The sequence below is a fragment of the Eulemur rufifrons genome, chromosome 15 (genome assembly GCF_041146395.1).
Source record: "Eulemur rufifrons isolate Redbay chromosome 15, OSU_ERuf_1, whole genome shotgun sequence".
In the NCBI taxonomy this organism is placed as follows: domain Eukaryota; kingdom Metazoa; phylum Chordata; class Mammalia; order Primates; family Lemuridae; genus Eulemur; species Eulemur rufifrons.
Genome location: NC_090997.1, coordinates 14219498 through 14246838, shown reverse-complemented (window position 1 = coordinate 14246838; position 27341 = coordinate 14219498). Strand labels below are relative to the sequence as shown.

Sequence of the window (27341 nt, the reverse complement as noted above, 5' to 3'; positions counted from 1 at the left end):
GTAGCTTGACAGAAGTGGCAAATATGAGAAAACTGTAACATGGTCAGTCACCCAAAGAACAAAGGGCACGTTAGCCTGCACTGACAGAGGCTGAGCGTGAAGGGGGAGTCCGGTTCTGGGTACCAGGCACGAAGGGGGCACTGACCAGAACAGTAACATGACGTGAAACCATATCATACAGAAAGGTTAAAAGGCGGGGGTGGGAGGGGACAGGAAAAATTCAGCCTGAAGAAGGTAAGACTTCATGAGAAATGATAGTTGTTCAAAACCAGATCTTTTGCTTTGTTTTAGAGAAATAGCTTTGCTTCAGTTTACACTTAGTTGATATAATTTCTATCATTTTCTCAGAGAAGACTTTGACACGTTATTACTCGATGGCTGTAATTAATGTCAGACTCTAAATTAGAAATAAAAAATTCTATTTGATCATTTGGTTTCAAGCTGGACTTAAAGTATGTTTTGGCATTGTTACTAACTGTTAGCAGCAAGTTCTGGAAACAGATGAAGTCTTGATATGTGTTCTAAATATGAAACACATTGCAAAAAGACTTGGAGATAAAAATATATACTGCTTATGCACACTCTTACTGAGCTATTTCCTGTCCTTATCAACAACGAAAGTTTCTCTTGTTTTGCCCTTTCTTTGTTGTTCCAGGTGAACAAAATCGTCTTTTTTCTTTTTCCCTTCCTTCTTCCCTTTCTTCTTCTAAATGTCTATCTTCCTCTTTTTTTTCTATCTTCTTTCCCACTAATACTTACTTAGCAAATATTACTGAGCACCTACTGTGTACCAAAAACCGTACTAGGTTATAAGGACTCAAAAATATATAAAACGTAGTCACTGTCCTTGAGAAGCTGACCTTCTATAAAAGGATAATGGCATGCAATCAAATTATTATACTGAAGGAAGATGAATACACAGTAGAGGTGTGTCCAAAGTACAGAGATGACATACAAATGGGTGTAGATGAAAGAGCAGTTCAACACATGGGCGTAGATGAGAGAGCGGTTCACTTTGAAGAAAGCGGCGGCTGGGAAAGGGATGTCTGAGAGGGAACAACAGGGCCCTGCCCACTGATGCAAAGAAGTGGGCTGGCACGGAAGTGGGAAACAGCATAGCAAACTTAAGGAACGCCAGGTATTTTTTTAAGAGAAAAGGAGCACCCTTTACCTAGAAAAGTCAAATATTGTGGGAAGCAGCTGAACAGTCACATAATGAATTGTTATTTTTAATGAGGTCTGTTCCGTATTTGAATTGATATGAATGACCATCTAAAAGTAAATTTTCAAGAATTTATCTATGAGAAAAATTAAGAAAAAATTTCTAATTAAAAAAATGTACCAAAGTTATGGAAACCCATTTAGTGGCAATTGCTGTGATAAAGAAAGTGTTCTCCCAGGAAGAAATGTATGAAATGCTTCCTAGTAAGAAATATCATTAGCAAAGTTAGTAACGAAATGAAAGGGGGAGGTGGCATTCCAGGTGCAGGGAGAGCATCCTTCATGTTTTTAAAAATATGATAGCATCTTTACAACGGAACACTATTAAGTGATAAAACAAAACGCACTATTAAGCCCTGAAAAGACACAGAAGGACCTTAAATGCATACTAGGTGAAAGAAGCCAGTCTGAAAAAGCTACATATTATATGATTCCCACTATAAGACATTCTGAAAAAGACAAAACTATGGAGACAATAAAATATCTGTTGTTGCCACAGACTGGAGCGGACGGGGGAAGAGAAGGGAAAGAAAGATGAACAAGTGGTGTACAGAGGATTTGGGGCAGTGAAACTATTCTGTATGATTCTGTAATGGTGGCTACATCACATTACGCATTTGGTAAAACCCAGAGGACTGCACAATACAGAGAGTGAGCCTTAATGTAAACTGTGGACTTTATTTAGTAGCAATGTATCAATATTGGTTCATCAATTATTACAAATACCACACAAATGCAAGACAGGAGAGAGAGGGGAGATATGGAAAGCCTCTGTACTTTCTGCTCAATTTTTCTGTAAACCCAGAAGTGCTCTAAAATGTAAAGTACTAATTTTAAGACACATACAAAACAGCACATTTCTACTCTTTTGAAGATAATGATGCGACTTAGCTTTTCCACTAGCATTTATCAGTAAGGCAAACTTTCTTTACTAAAAGCCCTAAGAACATCAAATCCCTGAACAGATATCATCTTACTCCTGGCAGAACCTCTGAGACATGTGGATGGGCAACTTCCAGTGATTCATTAACATGGGCACAATAAATTAACTGACATGTTTGAGAATAGTAAAAAGACTCTTCAGTGACATTGAAACTAAAACTCAGGTTTCCTAAGCTATATTACCCCACCCTCTTAGATTCCAGTGCACCACAGAAGCCATCGTATCATTAGAAAATTAATACTTTAGGTGAAACGGGGTTCACACTCCCAAGGTTTCTTCTATGAAAAGAAGGAGATTGCAGCAAACCTCTCAATAAAATTTATAACCGTGTGTTCGCCATCCTTGCATAAGCATGATTCCTTTCATTACTAAATCTTTTCCCTATGTGTGGGTGGCTGTACATGTGTCAGAAATAAATCCCCACAAAAACAACTGACAAGAACCATGTATAAAATCAGAGTCAGACCATGTACACACCGGTTTCATTCTGAGCTTTGGTACCTCAGTCTAGCTACAAATAACAGTAATTAGTCATATAACCAAGCTTAGTCAACTTCGTGAGCTGGCCCAACTATCTCCAACTGATCTAGTAGAAATGGAAACCACTTCTTTGGGCGTCAGCATCAGTAAATCAGAAGTTAGAGTAAACTGAGGTTCAGATAAGATTAAAACGCCATCTGCTCATGTCAAAAGATAACCTATTTTTCGAGAAAGCAAGATGAGTTTCAACTTAATAGAATGCAAAAATAATCCAATCAATCAGAGTCAATATAATAGGATAGAATATTGAACATTCAATTGTTAACACAGGGTTTGCCTTTGTTTAGGGTCCATTAAATTTAATAACTTCCCCCCTCTGTGGCTGTAAACAGAGAACTTCTTCAAAATAAGAGTGGCTCCTATTAAACTTAATTACTTGCCCATGGCTGCCATAGCAGAGGTATGTCAACCAAACAGGTGGCTCTTAATAAAGGAATGGCCTTGTAGTAAAAAGTAGATGCTCTAGTGTTTTATTATGGTTGCTTTAACTTTCTGGTTTATTAGTATTAATTGGTGGAGTTTTCTTTTTAACCTTTCTTAAGGCATTGCTCCCTCCTGTGAGTTAAGAGCTGCTCTGCTAAAATAAATGTTCACATATACTTGACAAATTACTGAAGTTGCTGGTTTCAAGAACTTGACTCAGGAGACTTGATGGAAACTTCGTTATAAGGGACATTTTTAAATGAACTACATCAAACACCACTGGGTTTGAAATTATAATCCTTCTGACAGACCTTGAATGATCAAATGAGGATTTTCCAGTGACAATTTCTAGATCCTGTGGTAGTGATGAAATAATTTTTATTTTATTTAAAAATTAGTTTTAATTTTATTTATTAATTTTAATGCCTATTCTGCTGACCTCTGGAATATTTTAGTTTAGCAACCAAGAGTCATAAAAATGAAGACACCTTCAATAGTCCTGTGCAGTTGATTAAGTGGAATTTTTTAATATTTAAATATTTTGAAAGAAGAGATTCAAGACTATTGCCAAAACAGGAAAAAAATAATAACTTTCAGAAAGATTACAGTTCTTAACTCCGTCCCATGCAAAAAAAAAAAAAAAAAAAAAAAAATCCCACAAAGGCAGAGAAAAATCCTCCATACAACCTGTAGTGGCCTCTCCCAGAGTAACTGAGGCAGCCAATATCTGTGACCCTTTCCTGTGCATTTCTAATTAATGCATCCTAAGTCTAAGAGGCCTTCAGAAAGCATGAGAAAGGTCCGTAGGCACAACGACCAAGATCACAGAAAAATGCCTGTGTAAATCTCTTACATCTCATGTATGCCAAACAGTGGTACAGATTTAGATTAACCTAAGATTAATCTAAGCTACTTCACTTAAGTGGGTGAGTTAGTGGAGGAGTTTTGTGCAGCAAAACAAACCTGTGTAGGTTCTCCTTTAGAAGGTTACCAAGAGCTCATACTCTGACCCGCAAGTCAAAGAATCAGACTCAGTAAACAGCTGTGTGTCTTTCTGTAGTAGAATAATTACATAAAATACATTTTGAAAGTCAGCAATTATTTACTTACATAGTATTTTGTAATGACTTCCAGAAAAGTAATTATAATCTTTGTGTCAAGCCTCACAAGTGCTTTGAACATCAAAATCACCATAGGTGATAATATTACAATTATATAGACATGTAATGGTTTGGGTTTCGTAAAGCTTGCTGGTCCTTGCTTTGCCACACCTTGCTCTTTAATAGAATCAAAGAGAAATAACTTTGGCTATCTCTGTACGGTGAATATTATTTAAGGACCATATAAGATGAAGTGAGATAAGGTATAAAATCACTTGGAGGTGAGAGTGCAACTTGAAAACAGACGATTATATGATAAGGCCGTACAGGTGGGGGAGGAGGACCAAGCCTGCAGGGCTTCTTCTGCACTGTAATGTCACTAGACTGGTTTCAGATAAGTAGTGCTTGATTTTTACAATTCAATTGAATATGATTCAAACTCTTAACAGTTAGGTAGACCCCTGCTAGTCAATTACATGGCAATAACTTATTATTCGGTTATAAACCTACAACTGCTACTGTTGTTCTATTATCACATTGAAGGCTACCCAAGGTTAGGAGATACTTCCTGAATCACTGTACTGCACACTTGAACTTTAAGACATCTAGTAGTGTATCTTTCTTAGCAGTAAAGTAGGAATTATAAGTAACATATCTTTTATCATTTTATTTTATCTTATTTGTTTATACTTTGCTTCCAGAAAAGGTTTGGGGAAGACTACAGGAACTATATGATACAATATCATTGTCATTATTATAATTCATTAAGTTCTAGAATTGTAGCCATGCTTAAAAAATTACTAAGAAAAGATAACCAAAAGTTATAAAATTGGATTATTTGAAGATCTTTAAAAAGATTAAATGATAGTCTTTCTTTAGAATGGTCTTTTAGGATGAAATGTAATTTCTTCAGAAACAGTTCCTTCTGAAGGATCTTTCTGGTTGCCTTTATTCCTATGACCCCTTGGAACAGAACATTATCATGCCTAGTAAACCCCACATTTTATTTCTATTTTCCAACATAATTGAAGAGTTATTTTCTCTTAATGCTTTATGGACTTTTTTGTGAATGGTTCCTAATTGCTTTTAGCTCTGTAAATATTTATTTTAAATCTACAGAATAACAATAACGGCAAACATTTGAGTATTTCTATGTGCTAGGTACTGTGTTAAGTACTTTGTGAATGCCATGTGAGTACTAACTCATTTAAATATTTAAATAATCCAAGAGCTTTTTAAGTATGTGGTGATTTTTTAAAGCAAATAATCCCCTTTAAAAGTTTAGATTTTTATTTATTTCATTCATTTAAATCAAGGCTTGCCTGCAAAGTCTATATGGATATACAATTTTTACAAAACAACTTTAGCTTCATAATATCAGCTATAATCTATTTGGCACATACTCTGTGTCAGACCTGTCCTAAGCACTTTATATTATCTCATTTAATTCTTACAACCCTAGATGATAAGTATTATATCCCTATTTTACAAATAATAAAGCTAAGTTTCAGAAAAGTAAGAAGTTTGTCTGATACGTGTTTGAGCTGGGATTCAAACCCAGATCTGAATTTCCAATCCCACAGTGTAAGTGAAAAATTTTATTCTTTCTCACCCAAAATCATATGAGAGTATTTTGTGTATCCCTTCAAATATGGAGATGAGAATAGATTTCTGTGCATAAAACATGAACTGTTCTGGAAAGCTTCTCAAAAAGGGACCACAGGACCACTTGTGGATGGGAAGAGAGGTTAATATTTAGCTGTCCATGTTACATGGAAACGGCATTATTTGGCACAGAGCATGATAAAGACTAGAGGCACAGGAATGAACTCAAGCCAAAGGATTTTATTTACCAAAGCACCAAAAAATTAAAAAATAAAAAAACCCTCATTTGTAAGTCTCACTTGTAAGAGCCTCTCGGTAATGGACCTTAGGGATGGCTTTAGGCATTGAGTGGAATAACAACAAAATAAAAATCATGCACCTTGCTACCTGGGAACCTATAAGACAGGCTCCTCCCCAAGAAGGTTTCCAGGGAAGTGAAAATGGTGTGCACTCCAGGTGACGTGGTCCCCAAGTCCACCACGCACAGCCCCACAGTCCAGAGTCAGGCCAGGTAAATCAGGGTTCCTCCAGTTCCCTGACAGTCCACGTCTAGCTGTTTCTTCCTGTTTCCCTGCATGCTGACAAGAGGGATTTTCTGTTCTCTTTAATGTTTACACAGAACCTCCCACCCTGGCACCATGTTACTTTACCGGTAACAACTCACAGAAATGTTTGGGGTGGGAGGAAAAAACTGGACTAAACTCAGTTTTAAACTAGTTTAAAGCAGAGGCTCCTTCCTACCTTTGGCCCAAGATCAATATAGGCCTGGATAATTAATCATTTTCGGCTCCTGCCTGCTGTGTGGAATGGGAAAAGTTGTGTTGTTTTATGGAAATGTTTTAAGTAATCTTCAGTAAATTGACTTGAAATAATATGGCTGTTTTGCATTATACATGTAAATGATAAACAATAATGACTATCAATTTACACAGCCTTTTTTCAATGTTATTTTCAATGGTTTTCCTGGTGAATTCATATAGGAATATACCTTAGTAAGAAAATGCTGTAGATAAGTGTCTTTATTGCTTTAATCACTCCCTAAGGTTTTCTGTCCAGGTACTGCTAAAGAAAAAAAGAGCAAAACCTGCTTCAGCCACAGAGGGTTGGGCAGATGGAAGACCCAGGGGACCCTAAACAGAAGCAAGTTTGCACAAGTCTATTCTGTCAAAGTGTCATTTTGGCCCTATGTAAAACAAAACAGACTCTCAGTATGAAATACAGAAGGAATAACCAAAACTAACTCAACACCATCAAACACTGTGCCTTTAATCCTGTATCAGCCCTTGTGCCTTGTGTCTTGTGCCTCCCTTGTGCCTTACTCATTCTTTCCTGTGTCTTTAACTGATATTTGCCTAAAGGACATGCTGATTCCAGGCAAGGGAAATGATTAACTAAAATTCTATACTCTGCACAATTCCCCAGTACATACCATGTGATTCATAAAAGTAATAACAGCAGTCATAATGAAAAGTGGTAACATGGTTTTCCAAAGAATCTTGCAGTTCTCCCTCCACCCCTCTTCTTTCCCTACTCACCCCCATGGAAGTCCATCTGCTGCAGAAAATGTGAAGGCACTAGGACCAGAGAGCCCTTTCCTGCTATTTGCTTGAGAAACAAAGCCTTCCCTCCTCCCAAGTTGAAAGAAATAAAGGAGTCTGAACTAATCAAAACCTGCAAGCCTGCTGGTGGAGCTTCAGCTTGTCAGTGATGCAACTCAGCGGAGTGAGTAACGGCTTCGAGCTTTGCAGAAAATGAGAGAGGGACAGAAACAGAGACAGAAACACAAAGAGAAAGAAAGAAAGACATTAACCTGGCCAGGAGTCAAACAGGTGCATGGGGCCCGAACGCTGAGAGAGTGTCTGGCAAACGTGGGATCCACCGGGGTGTGTGTCTCTGTGGATCTACATCTTTTTTTACGGGGGGCAATGCTGCAGTTTGCATGTCAGGATTTACTGAGAGATTCACTTTCTAATTCATGGGACTCATTCGGTGAGCAGAGGGCCTTTAACTTTTTCTACTTGTCAGTCTGAAGTCTTCGTGAACACTGCCTGGCTCTCTATGACAAAGTCTCCAGGGTAGAGAGGGGCGGCCAGATCATTTATCACACACACTTGCACCATGAGCCACACATCTTTGTGGTGCCTTTGGAACAGTGGAATTGTGAGCACCAGGCTGCCAGGCTGAGAGTGACAGCAGCATGCTACATGCTTCACAGAAAGGCTCGAGCTGGCCACTCAGAGGCCACACGTTGCCTTTTAAGACTCTTTCAGGCCTCACTGCATTTCAAATGACTTAAGTTTCTGATAAAGATCCTGAGTTTGCACATGCTCTCTCTGGGAGCTAGCTAGCTTGGACTCCTGGGATTTATAAGCCTTCAGGAATAGAGGGCTGTGCCATCCATCTATAATTTGGTTTATAGGCAGATATTAGGAAAAGACAGAAACACAAGCAGAGGAAGGTCGGGCATAAGACCCTCAGGAGAAGGCCCTGGTTATGAGACAATGCCCACCAAACAGGACATAATTCAGCAGGACACTAACTGGGCTGGCATTAAATATCATCTTAAGAAAAGTATGCCATCTCTGGTGGAGTTTCAGTCTCTTGACCTAAAATGTTCGAGTGTTTGATAACCCCATCATTCAGAAGACCTGGTCTGCCGACTGTCACACCCGTGCCCACGTGCCTCTACTAGAGAGTTACTGTGAGCATAGCTAAAACAGGCTTGGTCCATCCCGCTCCCTCTGACCCCGGGATGGGGGTGGGTTTTTAGTTAAAGCACGGTCTTTACCTGAAATGCGCCTGGGCACGTCGGTGATGGCAGGAAGCCCAGTGCCCCGTGTGGAAGACAGCGGCGTGGTGGAGTGGATGGACGGGGACGTCATCTGGCTCAGGTAGGAGGGGTAAGACTGGTCGTAGGACCATGGCGGGGAAGACTGTGCCTGCCTGGGGTCTGGGAAAAGAATAAGAAAAATCTTTAGCGTAACAACCACTGCAGACCTAGAATATGCAACCCAAAATTTACAAAGGATAAAGCAGCGGGGGGAAAAGAAGAATATATAAAGAATAATTATTTACTTCCTATAATGCCATCCTTTCAGGCCCTGAATAGCACAAAGCTTTCTAGACTTCAAGAGGCAATGAAAGCAACAAAGTGCATCATACATAAGGACAAATTGTCTCTCTCTCATATAAATATTTCTGTTTGGAAAGTCTAACAGTCCTTTAGGCAATAATCTGTTATGGTTATTTTTTACAATGTGGGATTATATTTCATTTATTTTTCGTATTCTCTAAAACTTCTCCAATGCACATGGGTTACTTCATTTTTTAAAAGTTAGAAAATTTTTTGAACAATTAACTTGGTTAAAGAACATGTAGACTGTGCCTTTTAATGCTTTATATCCAGCTACTATCTTTCAGACATGCTTTTTAGTTTTAAGGTGCATGATTCCATGATTGCAGTATAGTGAACTTTCTTTCCAGGAAGGCCAATGGACTGGCACTTTCTAGCACCAGGGTTAAGGGAGTAGCAGTAGGGATGAGACTAGAGAGGGTGGTATGTAAGATGAATAGAAAGGAGAGGAGCCGGTTAAGTTATTCTCACACTAAAGCTAAGTCAGAAAATAATCTTTAAGAAAAAGACAAAACTTAATTTCAAAGTCAACTATCATTAAGAACTGAAAAGCTTCATCACCATCCAGTTTCAATGTTAAGCATAAGAGTTTCTTTCTGACAGTAAGAAAATGACAAAACAGGAAAACAGAAATGTTTTTAATCTTATTGGAATCTGTTTAAAAGATGTCACATCGTTTAGAATTTGGCCTAGTATAACCTGCAGTCACTGTAATAATAAAAATAATGGGCAGTCAACTGGTTAGGGTTAATTGCTGAACATTAACAATATCATTTGATGTATCTCGATGGACTTGAGTGGAGGTACAAACTCAAGGCCCACTAGATTTCTTAAAAGACCTCCAGTCTACATAAGACAAAAAGGTAAATTTGCTGTATGTTTCCAAGGCAAAAAAGTGTGTATTTCAAACTGTTTTGCTCTTACTTGAAGGCTAATCAAACAGAATCACAAGAAAATTTCTCTTAACACATATTTTTATGCTAATTTTAAATTTTTTCTGTTAATTTTAAAATTCTAATAGACCAGGCTGTTCACAGAATAGCTTGGTATATTAGAATATGCATGGACTTTAGAATGTTCAGAAACATGTTAGGTTCAAGTTCTGAGACTTCTAATTCCTGTGTGATCTTGGCTTAATTACTCAGCTACTCTGAGCCTCAGTTTCCTCATCTGTAAAAGGTTGGGAAGTGGGGATAAAATATCTGAATCACAGAGACATGAGAATTACATGGAGAAAACTATTAAAAGAAGACTAGCATGGAAGATACTCAATAAGTATTAATTCTTACCTTTTTTAATAAAAAAACTGGTTGACATAGGCATAGTCCCATATTTAATACACATCTGAACTAGAGTTAACACATTTGGAATAGGTTTAAAATTATGCCCGCATCATCTCTTACTCTTTGAAAATAAGCTTAATTATATATATAATATGTATATTTTTTTGAGCAGTCAAATCAGGTTTATCTCTAAAAACAAAAGCAAATATAATAAGATACGGGTTTTCGGAGATGGTTCCTCTATTAAAATCCCTCAGTTTTTCCATACAGTCAAAGGAGTTTAGTTCAGCTATTTCTTGTTTATTTGTTCAATTCAGAAACAATTTATTTAAAGATTGTGTAAATAGGACATACTTCCTTGAGTTGAAATAATTAAATACATCTGGATATTTATCTGATGTTTACTGACATCAACAGATACATAGAAAAATGTCATCCAATTCAATTTTAAGGAACATTTACCTGAGTTTGAAATTTGAATAAAATTGTAATACTATAAATGGTTAACATAAACTTGTCCTTCAGAAATCTGAAGGATACTTGATCATTAAAGTAATGGACTTTTGTGCTTTAAAACTCTCAAGGCTGAGATTGTATAGATTGGCAACATTTCAAATCTGAGTGACTGGTCCTTGTTATGTATCTGATATTGACATACTTCCTTGCCTTACACCAGTAATGTAATTCACTATTCAGAGAAATAGTAAATGATCTTCAGATGGGAAAAGATTCATTCGTTATAGCACAGGAAAGCAATCTCTTAAAAGCAAGGCCTTTTCTCAAACAATATTTTCAATAGACAAAAAGGACAAGAACCACATAGCTGAATTAAGTTGAGCACACGGGACTCAAATTTGGATTGGAGTTCTCATCCAACTTTACCAGATAACTTCCTGAGCAAGTAGTTTAACCTGTATGTCCATTTCTCGACTATAACACGTCATACAGGACCCCTTGCCTAAAAACAGGAAAAAATACAAAGCAATGGGAAGACTGACTAAAAGGAATTAGGGTACTTAACTTGGACGTAAGATACAGCCTTATAGTCATCCTTGTGCAGAGAGGCAGCCCAGTATGGTGGGAAACAAGCGGGCTTTCTAATAAGAGGACCTGCGCTGAAGTCCCAGCTCTGCTATTTATAAGCTGTAGGATCTCATCTGGGTTAGTTAACTTTCTGAATCTCAGTTTCCTCATCTGGAAAATGAGACAGCACAATATGGTAAAGTGAATATAGCATAATAGACATGTATACTGGCTGGGCAGACAAGCCTAGGCTTCCTATTATGCTGAGCAAATCACTTAGCTTTTGGGCCTCGGTAGCTCATCTATAAAATGGGAATAAGATACTTATTGGGGTTTTTCTGAGTATTACATGAACCATACCTGATAAGGTATCTGGCACTCTTAGCACATATTATGTACATAATAAATATAAGTGTTATCTGTAAAATGAGGACAACAATAACTACTGTTGCATTTGTTTGGAAAGTTAGATGAGATAATTTAAGCAAAAGGATTTTGATAACTATAAAGTACCATGTTAAAGCTATTTTTATTCTCTTTAGGAGTTCACGTGGTCAAGGCCCTGCTGCGTGACCTGGGATGTGTTTCTTAGTGTTGTGGAGCTTTAATTGCCTCCTCTGTAAAACGGAGATGATAATACTGTCTCAGAGAGTTGGATCCTCAGAGTGAAGATTAAATAACATATAGTGAATGGAAAATCATCATTATTATTCAAAAAACATAGAAATCTGACTCTACACTATCTAGGTTAGCTGGGTTTGTCTAGTGTTATTCTTGAAGAATTCTAAGATCAGACTCAGCAAAATTAAGTATAATCCCTGGTACGTGGTAAGAACTCAATAAACAACCACTGAGGTGGTGCAAATGAATAATAGAATATTAAAATGAAGTTATTAGTCATTCTCTAATTTCCCCTTGGCTATCAAAGAGGTTCATATCAGTGAGGTTTTAGGTTTTACATGAACTTCCTGACTGCCAGAATATACACTAGAATAGTCTATTAAAGGATAGTTTTGCTTTGAGTGAAGCCTTTCCTAAAGATATACAAGATTAGGAAAAATAACTTCTCACTATTCCTAAACAGGTGAGAAGATCTTTCTTTGGTTTCTTCCTCTCAGGACAGGCTATAGTCCAGCCTATCTCTTTCAAGGTCACTGTCCTAAGATTCTATGACAAAGACTTACTTAAAGAGAGAGAGTTACTAAAGAAAAATAAAATGTAAGAACTGTCTGTCATATGGGGTTCACTAGATATTGTGTAAGTAATCTTAAAAAGATGGCAAAGACCTTAAAAAAAAAGGTAATGCTCTCCAAACACCCCCATGCCTTCTCTAATACCCTGCGAATGAGTGATCATCAATCCCAGTTCCACCATTCCTAGACTGTGTGATTGCACAAATTACAGAATGTATCTAAGACTCAAGTTTCCTCATCTGTAAAATGGGGATGAATAAGAATACCTCCTTCATAAAGTTGTTACGAAGATTAAATGAAGTAATGTAATAAAGAGCTTAGACATGGAAAGAACCCAATAAATGTTAAAACCTCTACCTTTACTGAGCCTTCATTCTGCACTTAACCTCTTACTCTACTCTGGCAGGGGACAACTTTTGGAGAGCTTTCTGCAGTTTGCAGGTTCACAATGTAGAGAACACATATCTGTGTTAGTCATGTCAATATCCTTTCACAAACGTTTCACCTTAATCATATTCCTTCCTGGATGGAGAAATCCTAATCTTTTTAGTGTATTTTCAAGCACTGTACACTTTAACCTTTTCAATCTGTTAGTGGAAAAAGACAGGGTTGTAAAATTTCTTGACTTCCTAAATGCTCAATCACCAAGAAAATATAATCCTATCATAAATATATGATTACAGAATATTTGCTTTTTTATGGACAATTATTTATGCTTACAGTAGAGAAAAGTCACCTTAACCTGATCTCATAAACTATTTCTGAACTCAACTTCCTGAAGAAACCTGAGACTTCTGAGATTCACTTTTAAATTGGATGAGTCAGAGCAGGTGATAGATGTTTTTCAGGCATCACCAGTCAATCTTAAAAGTTACTAATAGAGAAGATACAGGGCCCAGCTCTGAAACACACCTACTAATTAACCATTAACAAACAAGGAACTGTCCTCATCTCAGTCTTGGGTCTCACAGAACAAGGATAATCCCTCTCTCACTCTGCACCATCCAGAGTTATATGGAATGGTTTGTCTTTCTGAATCTGCAGAAACATGCAGGGTAGTACCATGTTGCACAACCCCAACATAAATAACAATATCCTTGACTCCAGTGTCTCAGAGGACAGAGGTGTCGATCATGGCCTTGAGGTTACATCCCGGGTGACCTGTAAGCACCTACAAGTTTTCAGAGGCTAATTCAATGCTATTTCACAGCATTGTTGAACTTTAAATATTTTTAAGGTGTTTTAAAAACTCAGACAAAAAGAAGAGAAATTAACCTGAACTCTTTTTTTTTTTTTTTTTTTGAGACAGAGTCTCACTCTGTTGCCCAGGCTAGAGTGAGTGCCGTGGCGTCAGCCTAGCTCACAGCAACCTCAAACTCCTGAGCTCAAGGGATCCTCCTGTCTCAACCTCCCGAGTAGCTGGGACTACAGGCATGCACCACCATGCCCAGCTAATTTTTTCTATATATATTTTTAGCTGTCCATATAATTTCTTTCTATTTTTAGTAGAGGTGGGGTCTCGCTCTTGCTCAGGCTGGTCTTGAACTCCTGAGCTCAAACGATCCGCCCACCTCGGCCTCCCAGAGTGCTAGGATTACAGGCGTGAGCCACCGCGCCTGGCCAAACCTGAACTCTTAATAGCTAGATTTGGTCTACTCTTACAAAGGAAACGGTGATTTCTTCTGGAAAAGCAGACTGCATAAAAATTTCACATGGCAATCTTCAGAAACAGTGTCATTATTTTTATTATTACATTATAGAAATTCAAAGTATTGACATATGTTTTTATACATATATGACAGTTTAAAAACAAAACCTTCAGTGTTGGGTTTTTATATACATACACTCTTTAGTGCTGAAATACTAAATATCACAAGTGCATTTAAATATGATTCCACCCCTATTTTTCCACACACTTCTCTCCTGCCACCTAAAATACGGGGTTTTAGAGGGAAGCAGTAATCAAATTTGACCTGTAACATCAACTTGAGAGAGAAAAACAGGTTTTTCTTACCTAACAGGCCCGCTGTACTCACAGGTAGGATGTGACTAACTGAAATGACTAAATGAGAGAGAGAGAAAGATGCAGAGGACCTATGTTGCTCCTAGAGACCCTGAAAATGAAAGCAATGAGAAAACAGTCCCCCAGTGCTGTGAAAGCTTACTAAGAACTCCCGCCATGTATACAGGGTAAGGCTATTTACTGGACCCCATTAGATCTGCAACCACAGATTACAGAAAAATTTCTTCTCCAGGAGAAATCACAGCTTCCTCTGTGAGAGTAGACCAAATCTAGAAGAGTTCAGGTTAATTTCTCTTTTTTAATCTGAGATGGAACCCATTGAAAGACATAAAAAGAAACGATCGTTTGGCATAAGGAATCCCTTCAGCATTGGTTTCAACTGAGGCAAAAAGTCTGTCACAAGCACGAACTTGTCCTTTTAAAAAAGTTCTAAAGATAGAAATGAACCATGGAGCACCAATGTCAGAATCGATTTTAAAAGTTCTCCTTTTAGGGTGGTGTTCCTTCAGCCTAGACTTCTTGGAGAGTGGTTGCATCTGCTTTCCATTCTACAAACCACAAAACATAAAAGTACAGAGGCAACTGTACCCAGGGGGTGCTCGAAAATGCTAATTGGGAGAGAGGTGGTTCGTATGTCTCAAGCTGTCTTTCATCAGGCAAAAATAGAGACAACCATTTATGTAAACCTGTGGATATGAGGAAAGCAAACTGTCTTCTTTGAGCTGGGCCAGAGCTTCTGAGGTTCAGTCATTCACTCGGGGAAGAAGAAGGGTGGCCGTGCACTTTCTAGAATGATATACGTAAAGAGTCGTGGGGTCTTAGAGCTTCCATACTTTCAATAACTGAAAAGCCAAATGTCACATCTGCGTAATTGAACTCTAAACACTTGGGGTCACAATAAGAGATGAGGAGCAGGGAAGACAGGATATAAAAAAAAAAAAAGCACCGTAGGAAAATGAATTGACTCTAGGAAAACATGTCGAATTCTTTTCTGAACAGGTTTGAGTGGAGGGAAGCAGAGCAGACGGAGAGCTTTTTAAAAGCACAGTAAAAAGTATGCGTGGAAACGAGGTAGCTGCTATTAGCCAAGCCTCCTTTTGTAAACACTTCGTGGGTGTGAAGAAGGATCTGCTTTCTGAAGAATCGTTCACAACAAGGGCCACCATGGACATGGTGCTGAACTTCACGCAGAGCTGGGAGGAAACAAGTCAACAGGAGCAAAGCCTGAACCAGCACACAAAAGGTTCTTCCTGTTTGTGCTGCCAGCAGGCTTCTGTGTAACATGACACCAGGACAGCCAGTGATTCTGCCAAAGCTCAGTGTCTGCAGTGAGTACCTGCTGTATTCCCAGAGTAGGGTACAATTAGAGATCCTCATGTTCCCACCCCTTATCCTCCACCCATTTTTTCCCCTATTTAGTACTCAAATCAGGCTGTGTAAACCTCAATCATTCTTGAGAAAATTGAGGTATTTAAAATGAAGTATATATAGAATCTACTAGCTTAGAACTATGCCTCTTAATTGCTACCAGGATCAAATACAGTCAATAATCTTAACACAGAGAGGCAGATTTAACATTTCCTAGCTTCAACTATTTCTGTCATATTAGTCATTCATAATATAAATATACTTACAGTCACACATACACACATTCATACATACAGAGATTCCCATTTCAAAACAATTTACACTAAACACAAAATGTTAAATTTTATGTCTTTTCTAATAACCCTTTTAGCTAGACTGGATTTTTAGAATGAGATTTCCTCACTCACTTCTGGTTCTCTTGACTAATAGGAAACAGTCTCAAAACAGCCTCCTCCAAGCATAGGAAGAGCCCTGGACTGGAGGCTTTGGCACTAATTGTGCAATCGTGGACCAATAATTTACCTTCTCTGACTCTCACTGTTTTCACCTGGAAAATGAGAATGGATTGGGTTATCTCTAAGATGTTTCCCTGCTACAAAATGCTATGATTCTAGCTACTCAGAAAAGTGAGCTCCCTGGCCTCAGTCCTTTCTGGAGACAAGAGTTGCAACAGAAATTACTGAAGCCATGCACAACTGATGTGGGGTGGCTACGAAAGATAGCTGACCGGAGCTGAAACTCACTGGCATCTGCCATCACAGAGCATTTGGCTCATGTCAGCAGAGAAGACACAAGAGCAGGATTCAGACACCTTTGTTGTCCCCACCAGGGACCTTCTCCAACTGACCAAGGTGGTTGTAAGAATCATCTGGCAGGAGACTGAACCAAGTGATTCAGAGAGCTTTAAAATGAAATTTGAGGATAAAAAGCAGCAAACTGTTTGGATAAAACTGGATGCTATGTAGGGTGCATTAGGCATGCCAACAGTTTATGTTATAATACAAACAATGGAAGAGACAGGAATTAGTAAATCTTAGCCGACAATAGCAGGGAAGAGAATAACAAATGATATGTATAGCCTAAGATATCATATCCTATAACACAATATTAAAAGCAAAACCAGAAGGAAGTTGCACTGTTAAGACAAGATGATGATAAGTGCCTCCTAACTATCATCAACTTTTGGCTGGATGAGACTCATAACTGTCTTACAGAAAAAGAAGAGCTTTTCTTGTTTAAAATAAAAACTAACAGAAGAAGCAAGAGGCTATACCACATGGCACACCTAAACTGGTCTCAGCCTTAGCATATCCTGGACCTCAATGACAAAGTCAGAAGACAGAAAGAAATAAGATACAAATGGGTAGGACCAGAACTTGAAATATTACTGGGATGTGGTGCTGGCCAAGGGGAGTGACCCTTAGTTCAAATCACAGTAGTGAAGTGGGTATAACAAATACAGGTTCAATCAGGCTGATGTCAACATCCAGGGGATCAGATATGACAGGGTGTTACAGAAGGTCCCCAGGCATGATGATGTTTGTTGTCAGATGCATAGTGATATTCACGGTTCTAGGAATTGTCTTCCCAGCCAGACATTCATTCATTCATTCAAAAAAATATTTATTGAGAGCATACTCTGGTATCGTTCTAGGCACTAAGGATATTAATGATGAATAAAAATAGAACTAATTTCTGCTCTCATGGAACTTACACTTGGGTAGGACAGACTGACATTAATCAAATAATCTTATAACTGTGACAAGTGCTAAAAAAGAGATGTCCACGGCACCATAAGAATGTACAGTGGGGGACTCCAACCACACCTGGGCATCAGGGAAGGCTTCTCTAACGTAGTGATGATTAAGAAGAGACCTGAATGGCAAGCAGAAGTCCAGAATATGAGTGGAGGTGGGGGTGGGGCGCAGATAAGAGGGTTTCAAGTTCCTGGGAAGAAGGCAGTATCATTTTTTTGAGGACTTGATAGAAACCCGGGGGGTGGGGTTGGAGTGCTGACAAAAGGTTCAAAGGTGTGAGAGATGAGACTGGAGAACAGGTGGGAAGAAGCCAGCTCTGCAGAACCTGCTGGGCTGCGTAGAAGTTTTGGTCTTTAGACTAAGTGCAACAGAAGGGCACCTTAGAAGGTGCTTAAGTATGAGATGACATAATCAGATATGCATTTTTAAAATCTCCCTCTGGCAGCATCATAATAGAAAGAGGGCGGAGGTCCAGTCTAGGACCAGGCACACAGGGAAGGGTGTATAGGGAAACAGCAGCTGGAATGGACACAAGGGTGGAGTCCAGGGGCTGCACTCAGGCTTAGGGCACTTAGCTGCCTCCACACATCATCTGACCATGGAGGTGAGGCCCTTGAAATGCCCCCAGGCTGGATCAGGATTGGCTCTGGATGGGCCAGGTGAGCCTGGGGTAATGGGCCTGCAGCTGTGAGTGATTTGGGCCAGGTCCACTTCATACCTTCTGATTCAAGAGTAAAGCCTGGGCATCTGCACATTTAATGAGCTCCGCAGGTGATGCCTGTATGTGCCAAAGTTTGAGAACAATGGGCATAATTTTATTAATAAGAGAGAGGAGAATTACCCAACACTATTTTGATTTAATCTTCCCTATCAAGAAGAATGATCTTAAATAAAAAAGATCAGAATAAACACGCATAAGAGGAAATTAAGGCCCAAGGGAAGTGAAGGGATAAGGGAGAGCAGATTGCTGCTTTAGACAAATTCAAGTCTCTGTTCCAAGATGAATTATATCCCACAACATTGCGAAAACTCATGGTAACTGGCAAGCAAGGAGCTTCTACTTGACAGAGCAGGGTCTAAAAAGTTCTTCCTTATATTAAATAAAATATGTCTCCCTGTAACTCCACTCACTACTAATCTTAGTTTTGCTCTCTGGGATTACTATTTCACATGATAGTTGTTAAATTATTTGAAGATAATGCCTTTAAAGTTTGCTACACAAAATACAATATATTTTACATTCCCTTACCCCATTTACCATATTCTGAAAATGGCATGACATTGCTATTGACAAAATCTAAGTTTCAACTAGTTTTTTGGAGCCATGGTTTGTTTGGCCAGCTTGAAGTCCACTAAAGACACTTAAGTCACTTCCAATAGCCGGTATACAAAGAACTTCTCACACTTGATCTTTACAGTGACTATCAGGAAGCACAATAAGTTCACTAAAAACCTATCTCCTAGAATTACTAGAGCAATATATGAGAAGAAATTTCACCTGTTTATTGTGTATCTGGACCTCAGCAAGATATATGCCTTATCTCTAATGTGATTTATAGCTAGATAAAATGCCTAGCAGAAAGTGGTCATTAATATAGATCATGGTCAACTCAGAGAGAGGTACAGAGTGGCATATTCAAGGGCATTACAGTCCCAGTTCTGTCCAGCATCTTCATCAAAGTCTTCAAAGGTCAGAAGCAACCTTTCCCAGCTTCAAGAGGAGACAAAGTTGTGAGAAATAACTAACACAGTGGATGTATAGGAGCTATAAAATAATCCTAAAATATGGAAAGAGGAGGTGTAAGTGACGTGATGAAACTGAATAAGAACAAAAGCACCATGCTGCATTTAGTCAACTGCAAGACAGGAAGGGAGAAGCCTGCCCAGGAGCAGAGGTGTCCATGGACTTCAAGCCAGTGTCATGGGCTGACAAAAGTTAACACAATCTCGGGATATATTAACAGAATATTAGTAGATCCATCCTGACCTAGTTGGACATAGCTAGAAGATTAGAGGATTGTGTTCTCGAGAGGCAGCATCAGACTGAAGTATTGAAAAAGACCGAGCGAGGTGTGGGACCTCCATCTGCCATGCGAGAAATGGCTAAAGGAGAGCCAAGAGCTCCTGTCTACACTGAACTTTCCAGACGACACTCCTTCTTCCCACCTGAATTTGTATAACCTTTCCACGTGGCTGCTGCTCATTCTCCAAGTCTGCAAGATGGGTCAACTCCTCTTTAGAAGTTCTTCCCTCTTTACTATAATCTACCAACTTGCAGGACAGTCCCCCATATTGGTAACTGGCTCAACATCTTCCTTGTTTCCCTGACCTGCACTGAGTCCTACCGAGTCCTAGGAGATAGCTTCTTTCACACAGACGATCCACCAAACCACAGCCCACTCCTAGTCACAAACTACCACCACTGCAGGGGATCATCACATAATCACGCTGCTTGCTCTCCCAGTGATCTCTGCCCTCAGCTGGGTCCTCAGTGATGCTCAGCCAAAGTCATTTTCCCTTCCCAGCATTCACCCTGGTGACAGCTCCAAACATTTATCATTCTTAATCCTTTCCCCTAAATCCTCGCTCCCTCTCTGCCTAAAACCATCCTGTCAGGTTTCACCTTTCTGAGACACAGATTTCTAATTTCATCTCTGAGGGTTTAAGAAATCTCCTGGTGCCCCGGTTTTCTTACTCTCTTAATAGCATTCGCAACACTAACTCTTCTGTTAAATCTGTCTTTTAAAGACTACTAAAAGCAACTGTTTTTAAACAGTTTAAAAGCAAGTCCTCATCACAATAAACAAAGCCCTAGAAAGAATCCAGTGATCATAACTGGGAGTGCTGCCATTCAAGTTTATTCCTAGAATATTTTTGCATATATTAACATGAAAAAATGGAATAAAAATACTTTTTAGGCTGATAATATCTATATTATTGTTGCTATTAATACTGCACAGTCAATGTATACCAACTCTCTGACTGAAGCCCTGGGTGCCTGTTCATAATTAAGCATCAAAATACACCAGAGCATCCACTGTACCAAACGGCATGCCTGACAAGTCCCTCCCCTGGGTTAGTTGGTAGGTTGAATGTTTCCTTCAAAGTTAGTCTCTTACTTTGATCCCTTTGCCCACAGTCTATTGCAAAAGGTAAAAAAGGGCAAGAAAGGTCCCTAAGCAAAGGAAAAGTAAAGAGAATAGGTATGTATACGTGTGTGTGCATACACATATACATGTACTTAAAACTAAAACTAAATATAAAACTAAAAAGAGAAAGATGGTGCTTTGGGAAAGCATGGGAGAATGAAACTAAGATTTCCTCTGCACAGAGACCTCCAGACAGGCTAGAAATGTAACAGTCCTGGGGAAGAAGGACAAAGTGAGGCACTGTGTGGGAGATGGGGCTTCCTGTCACAACTAGATATCAACTCTGCGTCATATTCCAGAGAGGAGAAAATTACAAAGGCAAGTTTTTGACAGAAGAAATTAATTTTTCTCAGAATATCATACCTCTCTACTTTTCTAAAAGCGTAATAAAGTCAGATCATCTTCAGTTAACAAGGGAATGCCAACTGACAGAAATCCAACCAGTGTACCTTTAAGAAGCCAATCTGTAGATGCTGCTAAAAGGCTAAGTAGCACCATGACATGCTGACCACCAGCCCTTCACAGGGTCCTGTGAAGCTTCATTCTTTAAAGCCAGCACCGGCTGCACCTAAAGTCTGCTCTTCCTCCTAAGGAGGCTGCCCGAGTGGAATGGAGGTAAAACAGTGTTTACACACAGGAATTGTGCCCTTTATAAAAATCAGAATCATGACTAGCAACCTCCTCTAAAGAGATTTCCTGCTCACACATGTGCGTGGCAGCAGCAAATTTACCCAGATGTCCTGCCCAAAAGATCTCAAAGGAAGACGATAGGGTAAGACTTCACTTTAACTTCAGAAGTTAAAACACAGCATCACCAAAGTAAAAGAAAAGTACTTCCAACATCCTGTCTTTGAGTGTGGTGACTTCAGTTCCTCGAGACACAAGTTGCCTATAGTATAGGTAAGGCCACCGTGGCTGAGAAGCCTGAGACTTCACTTCACTCCCGCTCTCCTCCACACTCACACTGAGGGGACCCTGCAGGCATTCTTCCTGCTCACCAACAGTCCCCAAGCCCCTCATGGGTTCATCCTCCCTCACACCCGCAGCCTCCGCCACTCCACGCCCACTCCACCTCCCAACTTGTTTCACATTAAAGAATCAGCACTTGAATAGAACAGTAATTTGAGACACACACTACTCAGCTGTGCTTTCCTATTTCTGAAAGGATTACGCTGGTAAATGTTTCAGGACAAGCACCATGGAACCAGGCCGAGGACAGCCAAACATATACACAGCCTAATCCCAACTGGCCTAATGGGCTAAAATCTTTGATTTTTAAAGGAGAACTGTTTGCTAAGGGAGTAGAGACTCAACCTGAAGTTGAGTGGAAACTACTTCAGTCACGGTAACTGCTGATAAGATTATTATTCCACAGGATGTCTGGCAAGCTGGGTTTTTTTTTTTTTTTTACCTTGAATACACGCCTTATATAACTGTAATTTGATCAAAGATTACATTGTACTTTAAAGTATAATTCACATACTCCTAATGCTAACTCCTTTTCATGAAAATGTCATCTCTGAGGATCCTAAATAATATCCAGTGCAGAGAAGAAAAAGCAATTAGTACTTCAGGACACATCTCACTTGGACTGTCAACAAGCCCCACTTGATGGATATGCAGGTGACCGCCTCTAGGGGTCTGGGACTCACGGTCAACTATAGAAGTTGACGTGGGCTCCAGCAGGTCAGTTCTCCACGAATCCGTTTCTTCCATCTGTAAAACATGTACTCTTCAGAATCGTTGTAAGGCTTCAATAAAAACTTATGTAAAACTGGTTTGTAAATGGTAAAGAGCTACATAAATCCAAGTTGTTAGGTACAGAAATGGAAGGAAACTGAGCCCTGATAAAAGTGCATTTCAGCCTCCCAAGGGTACTTGGGTGGTTAAGCACACAGGGCCCTGGAGCTATGTAGATCTGCCTTTAACTCCTGTATTTACCACTTACAAGTTGTAAGTGGGAGTCTGGGTGAGTTATTTCACCTCTCTGACCATCAGTTTCCATAATAATGCCACCCATCTCATAGAGCTGTCCTGAGCAATGTACAAGTTAAACTCATTAGAATAATGCCCAGCACAGGATAGCATTTAATAAATGGCAGCTAATAGTAATTCAATCAAATAGGTACTAGAAAAATATAAGGGCTGGGAGAATAGTGGGTCACACTTCCTAAAGAAGTCAATGATCCATTTATTCATTCATCACCAAACCAAAAGTAAGCAGGTGCTATATAAGACAAAGGGACATTAAGATGAATACATGGCCCTAGACTTTGAAAACGTCAAAGTCTGATGGAGGAGGCAGACATGTGAACAGTAATCATGGAACATGGAACATGATATAATTGATGGTTGTAAAAGGCGGCATGGGAGCCTGACTCGACCTGGCTAGGCTGGAAGAGGCCTGACAGAAGAGGCAGCATTTGATCCGAGTTTTGAAGAAAGAATAGAAATGTGTTTGGAAAAATAATACAAGGAAGGGTGTCCAGGGAGAGAGAAAAGCATGAAATACGATGACATATTACTTTAAGATCCAAAAGAAACAGCAGGTGAAACTTCAAATGAATTGTTTGCACATTACAAAAGGAGAAGGTCACCCTAAATAACTGGACTACCTAGCAGCCTATGAAGAAGTGTCAAGAATCTACTGCGCATAAAGGGCCACTGCAAATGGGCATTTGTGCCAAGAAAAAAAAAATGTCCTGTGTACTTTCAGCATTTACATACAGGGACAATCAACTTTCACTGAGTATTCAGAAAAACAACTAAGAAACAAGAGATTCAAGGGCTGCTTTTAAAGGAGAAAGGAAATCACAAAAGGGAATCCTACAACCTAGGAAGACTCATGGGAGGGGAAACCCTTAGCCTGGTTGTAAGGGAAGCATTATAAGCTGCTGTAGGAGTGAAAATGTTCAGTCTCTTTCTTCCTGGCATCCTCTTCTTTTCTCCCCATGACGTCCCTGAGCTCCCCACCCCAGCCTCATGCTCCCTGAACCCTTCCCACGTCAGTAAACGGCACCACCATCTTCCAGTTGCCTAGGCCAAAAGCCCTGAAGTCCTGTCTTCCCCTCACCATCAGCAAGAGTTGTGGGAAAGGAAAGAAGAAAGAAAGAAAAGAAAAGAAAGAGAGAAAGAGAGGAAGAGAGAAAGAGAAAGAAAAGAAAGAGAGAGAGAGAAAGAAAGAAAAGAAAGAGAGAGAGAGAGAAAGAAAGAAAAGAAAGAGAGAGAGAGAGAGAAAGAAAAGAAAGAAAGAAAGAAAGAAAGAAGGAAGGAAGGAAGGAAGGAAGGAAGGAAGGAAAGAGAGAGAGAGAGAGAGAGAGAGAAGAGAGGAGAGGAATGGAGGAAGGAAGGAAGGGAGGGAGGGAGGGAGGCAGGCAGGGAGGCAGGGAGAGAGGGAAAGAGAGGTATTCAGCGTCCTTCCATCTCCATTGCTACCATCCTTAACTCTCTTGGGCTACTGCAGTAGCTGCCTGAACAAAAAACCCTGCTTCTGTCTTTGCCCATTTATGGTCCATTCTTCACACAGCATCCAAGCAGATTGTATTTAAATACGTAAATTAGATAATGTCATTCCCTTGCTTCACATCCTCCAATGGCGCCCCACTGCAAGGAGCACAAAACCCAACTCCTTATCATGGTCTTCAAGACCCTCCATGATCTAGCCCCTGCCTGCCTTTCTTTATCATTCCCTTCGCCTGAGTTTCCCACTGTCTAAAATGTTGTTCCTCACAGATCTCCAAAGCTCTTCAAAAAACCTTTTCCCAACTTTCCAATCAAAATTAGCTCCTTCCTTCCCCAGACTGCTCTCTGTTGATTACCCTATTTCTTTTTCTCGTGGCACTTATTATTATCTGAGATTGTGTATGTATATTTTTACTCATTTATTGATAATATCTTTCACTAAAATGTAAGGTCCTTGTGAGCAGAAACCATGTCTCTCTTGTTTGCTTGAATTAATGCCTGGCAGACAGTAAGCACTCAGTGAGTATTTTTTGAATGAATGAATAAGAGAATAGCAGTACATGCCCCACCCAAAGGTGAGAAGAGTGTCCCAACCTACCAAACTCAAGGGCCTGATCAGCGTAACTTTTTTAGGTATAGCTGACCCATCTAGAGGATACTGAGTTTCAAACAGTGATTATCTTGAGAGAGATCTCCTAACATCCTATCCTTACTCTACCGCTATCACCACATTCTAAATCAAAAGAGGTGAACATCTGTGACAGAATAGGTGTTTCCTGGAACCCAGGGACAGGCAGCAGATGTATGAATGATAAAAAGAGATCTAGAGGAAGCGGCTTCCTCAGGAAGGTGTGGGGAGGTCCTGGGCCCTCAGGCTAAAAACATCAGCCACTGAAGACCCACAGAGTGTCACCACCAGACAGGCACTACACAGATGCCAGCCTACCGCATGGCTAGAACCTTTGGCCCTAGGAACTGCAAGAGACACTGGAGAAGGCTAATTGTGAAACACTAAATGCTCATGACTTCCTCAATTTATGATTTCTAATTTCATTTCACTCTTCTGGGAGTCTGAAGAAGTCTTCTGACCTTTATGTTGGCAAGCAGGAGAACTAGTGGTAACTATACAACCATGATCATTATCTCCAGTTTTGGGTAAGAGCTTGAGATACCAAGAATACCAAGCCAACGAGAGGTAACTGGACCTTTCCTGTTACAAACATCTGTGTCCAAAGGATTACATGAACTAAAATGCAGATGTGGTATGTTGCAAAGAAGTTACAAAATCCATTACAGGCAGGGCTCAATAATTTAAATTTAATCATGCAATTTTGTAGATCCTAAACTGGAATAAAACTAAATGGTATAACTACGTGAGTGTTTTATTAAAATGCGGCTTAAGCTGTATTGTTCACCAGGGAACAATGGTATTCTGGGATAGAAAATTAGAAAGAAGAGTGATAGCATGATATCTCGCACTGATTTCTTCTCATCTGAACTTTCATTAATCCAACATTCAATGAGACACTACCACTGTGCTAGTCACAAAAGAAAATACATCCCTGTAATAAATTCCTCAAATAATTTACAATCTAGCAGGGTAGAAAGAGCAAAATACAAAGAAGCTATTAATATAAAATAAGACGATTACAACTAAAACTTAGAGGATGGATACGCAGCCATTGGATGAAGGTTCCAGGACCCTTTCCTAAGCAAGATAGCATAGTAACCTCAAAGAATGGGTGGAATCTTGTCAGCAGAGACTACCATAGGTGGAATAGTAAAGGGGTACAGAGAAAAGAATGCATTCTCAAGGAACAACAGCATTACAGTCTGGGGCACAGGATGTAGTATGTGAGCCTGGGAAGACTAACTGTCTCTTCAACTAGACTTTAACTCAAGGACAGCACTTTTCTTCTCTCCCCTGCATTACCTAAGACCCAATTCTCTACATGTGGTAGGCCTTAAATCATACTTTATTGAATAAGCAAGAAAATTGATCCAGAGATTTTAAAAACTTAAATCTATTCAATTCACTTTCACATTGTTGCTGCTCCAGGTGTTCTTGGGTTTTCCTAAAATTTTGAGTCACAGTAGAACTCTGAACACCCTTGGTTATGGGCAGAAACTTGTGTTAACTCACTAACAATATGGGGGCATTTAAAGAAAGCTCAAATGGCCAAGAGTGGGTAGGGGTGGCACGCACATATGTGTACATATGCAAATTTAGAATATTTGGGAAAAGTTGTTGAGACCAATACCTTGTGGATGTTTAAAAAACAAAAAGAAGACAATGACAATGACTGATTTATAAATCAATTCTACTAGCACTACAATCCCCAAAGAGTTAATATTCTTCTAAAAATTCCAAGCAGCTATCAGTACCTAGAAATAAACTTGTTTTATATTTTCATTTTTAGAAATATATTCAGTGAATATGTTCACTGCCACTAACTTGCTGTGCAACCACAGACAAGAGGTTTAACCTTCCTGAGCTTCCCAACAAGGAAGACAGTAAAGAGAAGCTGACAATCAGAGGAGAGCCAGGTCTGTGGATGGCCACACTCCTGATCCACTTGGATGCTCTTCTGGCATCAACACATCCCACACGTTCTCAGAGCTTCACACTCTGCACTTACATCTGGTGGGCGGGGATGCTGCTAAAATGTAGATCCTCTTCACAATTTTTCCAGCCTTTGGTTTCATGGTATTTAAGGTAGGTTTAGGTTCTAAAATGTCCCCTGGATCTATCTTATGATCTCCTCTTTAGATTTAAGGACAAAACCTTGAGAGAAGAATATTCTTAAGTGAATCTAGCAACAAGCAGATTCCAAAGGCCATTTTTAAAGCATTAGTTATTAACATAACATAATTAGCAAAGTTAAAGATTAGAATATAGTAATCAAACATTTATAAAATCCAGTGGTTGCCAAATCATGGAACATATATCTGTATGTTTTACTAGTCATCGTTAAGTCCATTACAAATCATATACACACACACACATACACATACACACACATACACATGCTTCTACAAACACATACACCCACACACACACAGTCTAAGGGCTATATAAAGACAAAAGGAAAGCTATTATGAGCCTTAATCAATAATC

General features: G+C 39.4%; 1 protein-coding gene across 4 annotated transcripts in view; it reads right to left on the bottom strand.

The window, feature by feature from the left end:
- Window positions 1-27341, bottom strand: part of RUNX2 (RUNX family transcription factor 2) — a 205679-nt gene that overhangs the window by 23292 nt on the left and 155046 nt on the right. For 3 of the 4 annotated variants that reach the window (XM_069487787.1, XM_069487788.1, XM_069487789.1), the window contains exon 6: window positions 8621-8782. The exons of the other annotated variant lie outside the window; for it this stretch is intronic. In XM_069487787.1, coding sequence (XP_069343888.1) covers window positions 8621-8782 — 162 coding nt within the window. The remainder of the gene's footprint in view (window positions 1-8620; window positions 8783-27341) is intronic. 4 annotated transcript variants of the gene reach the window in all.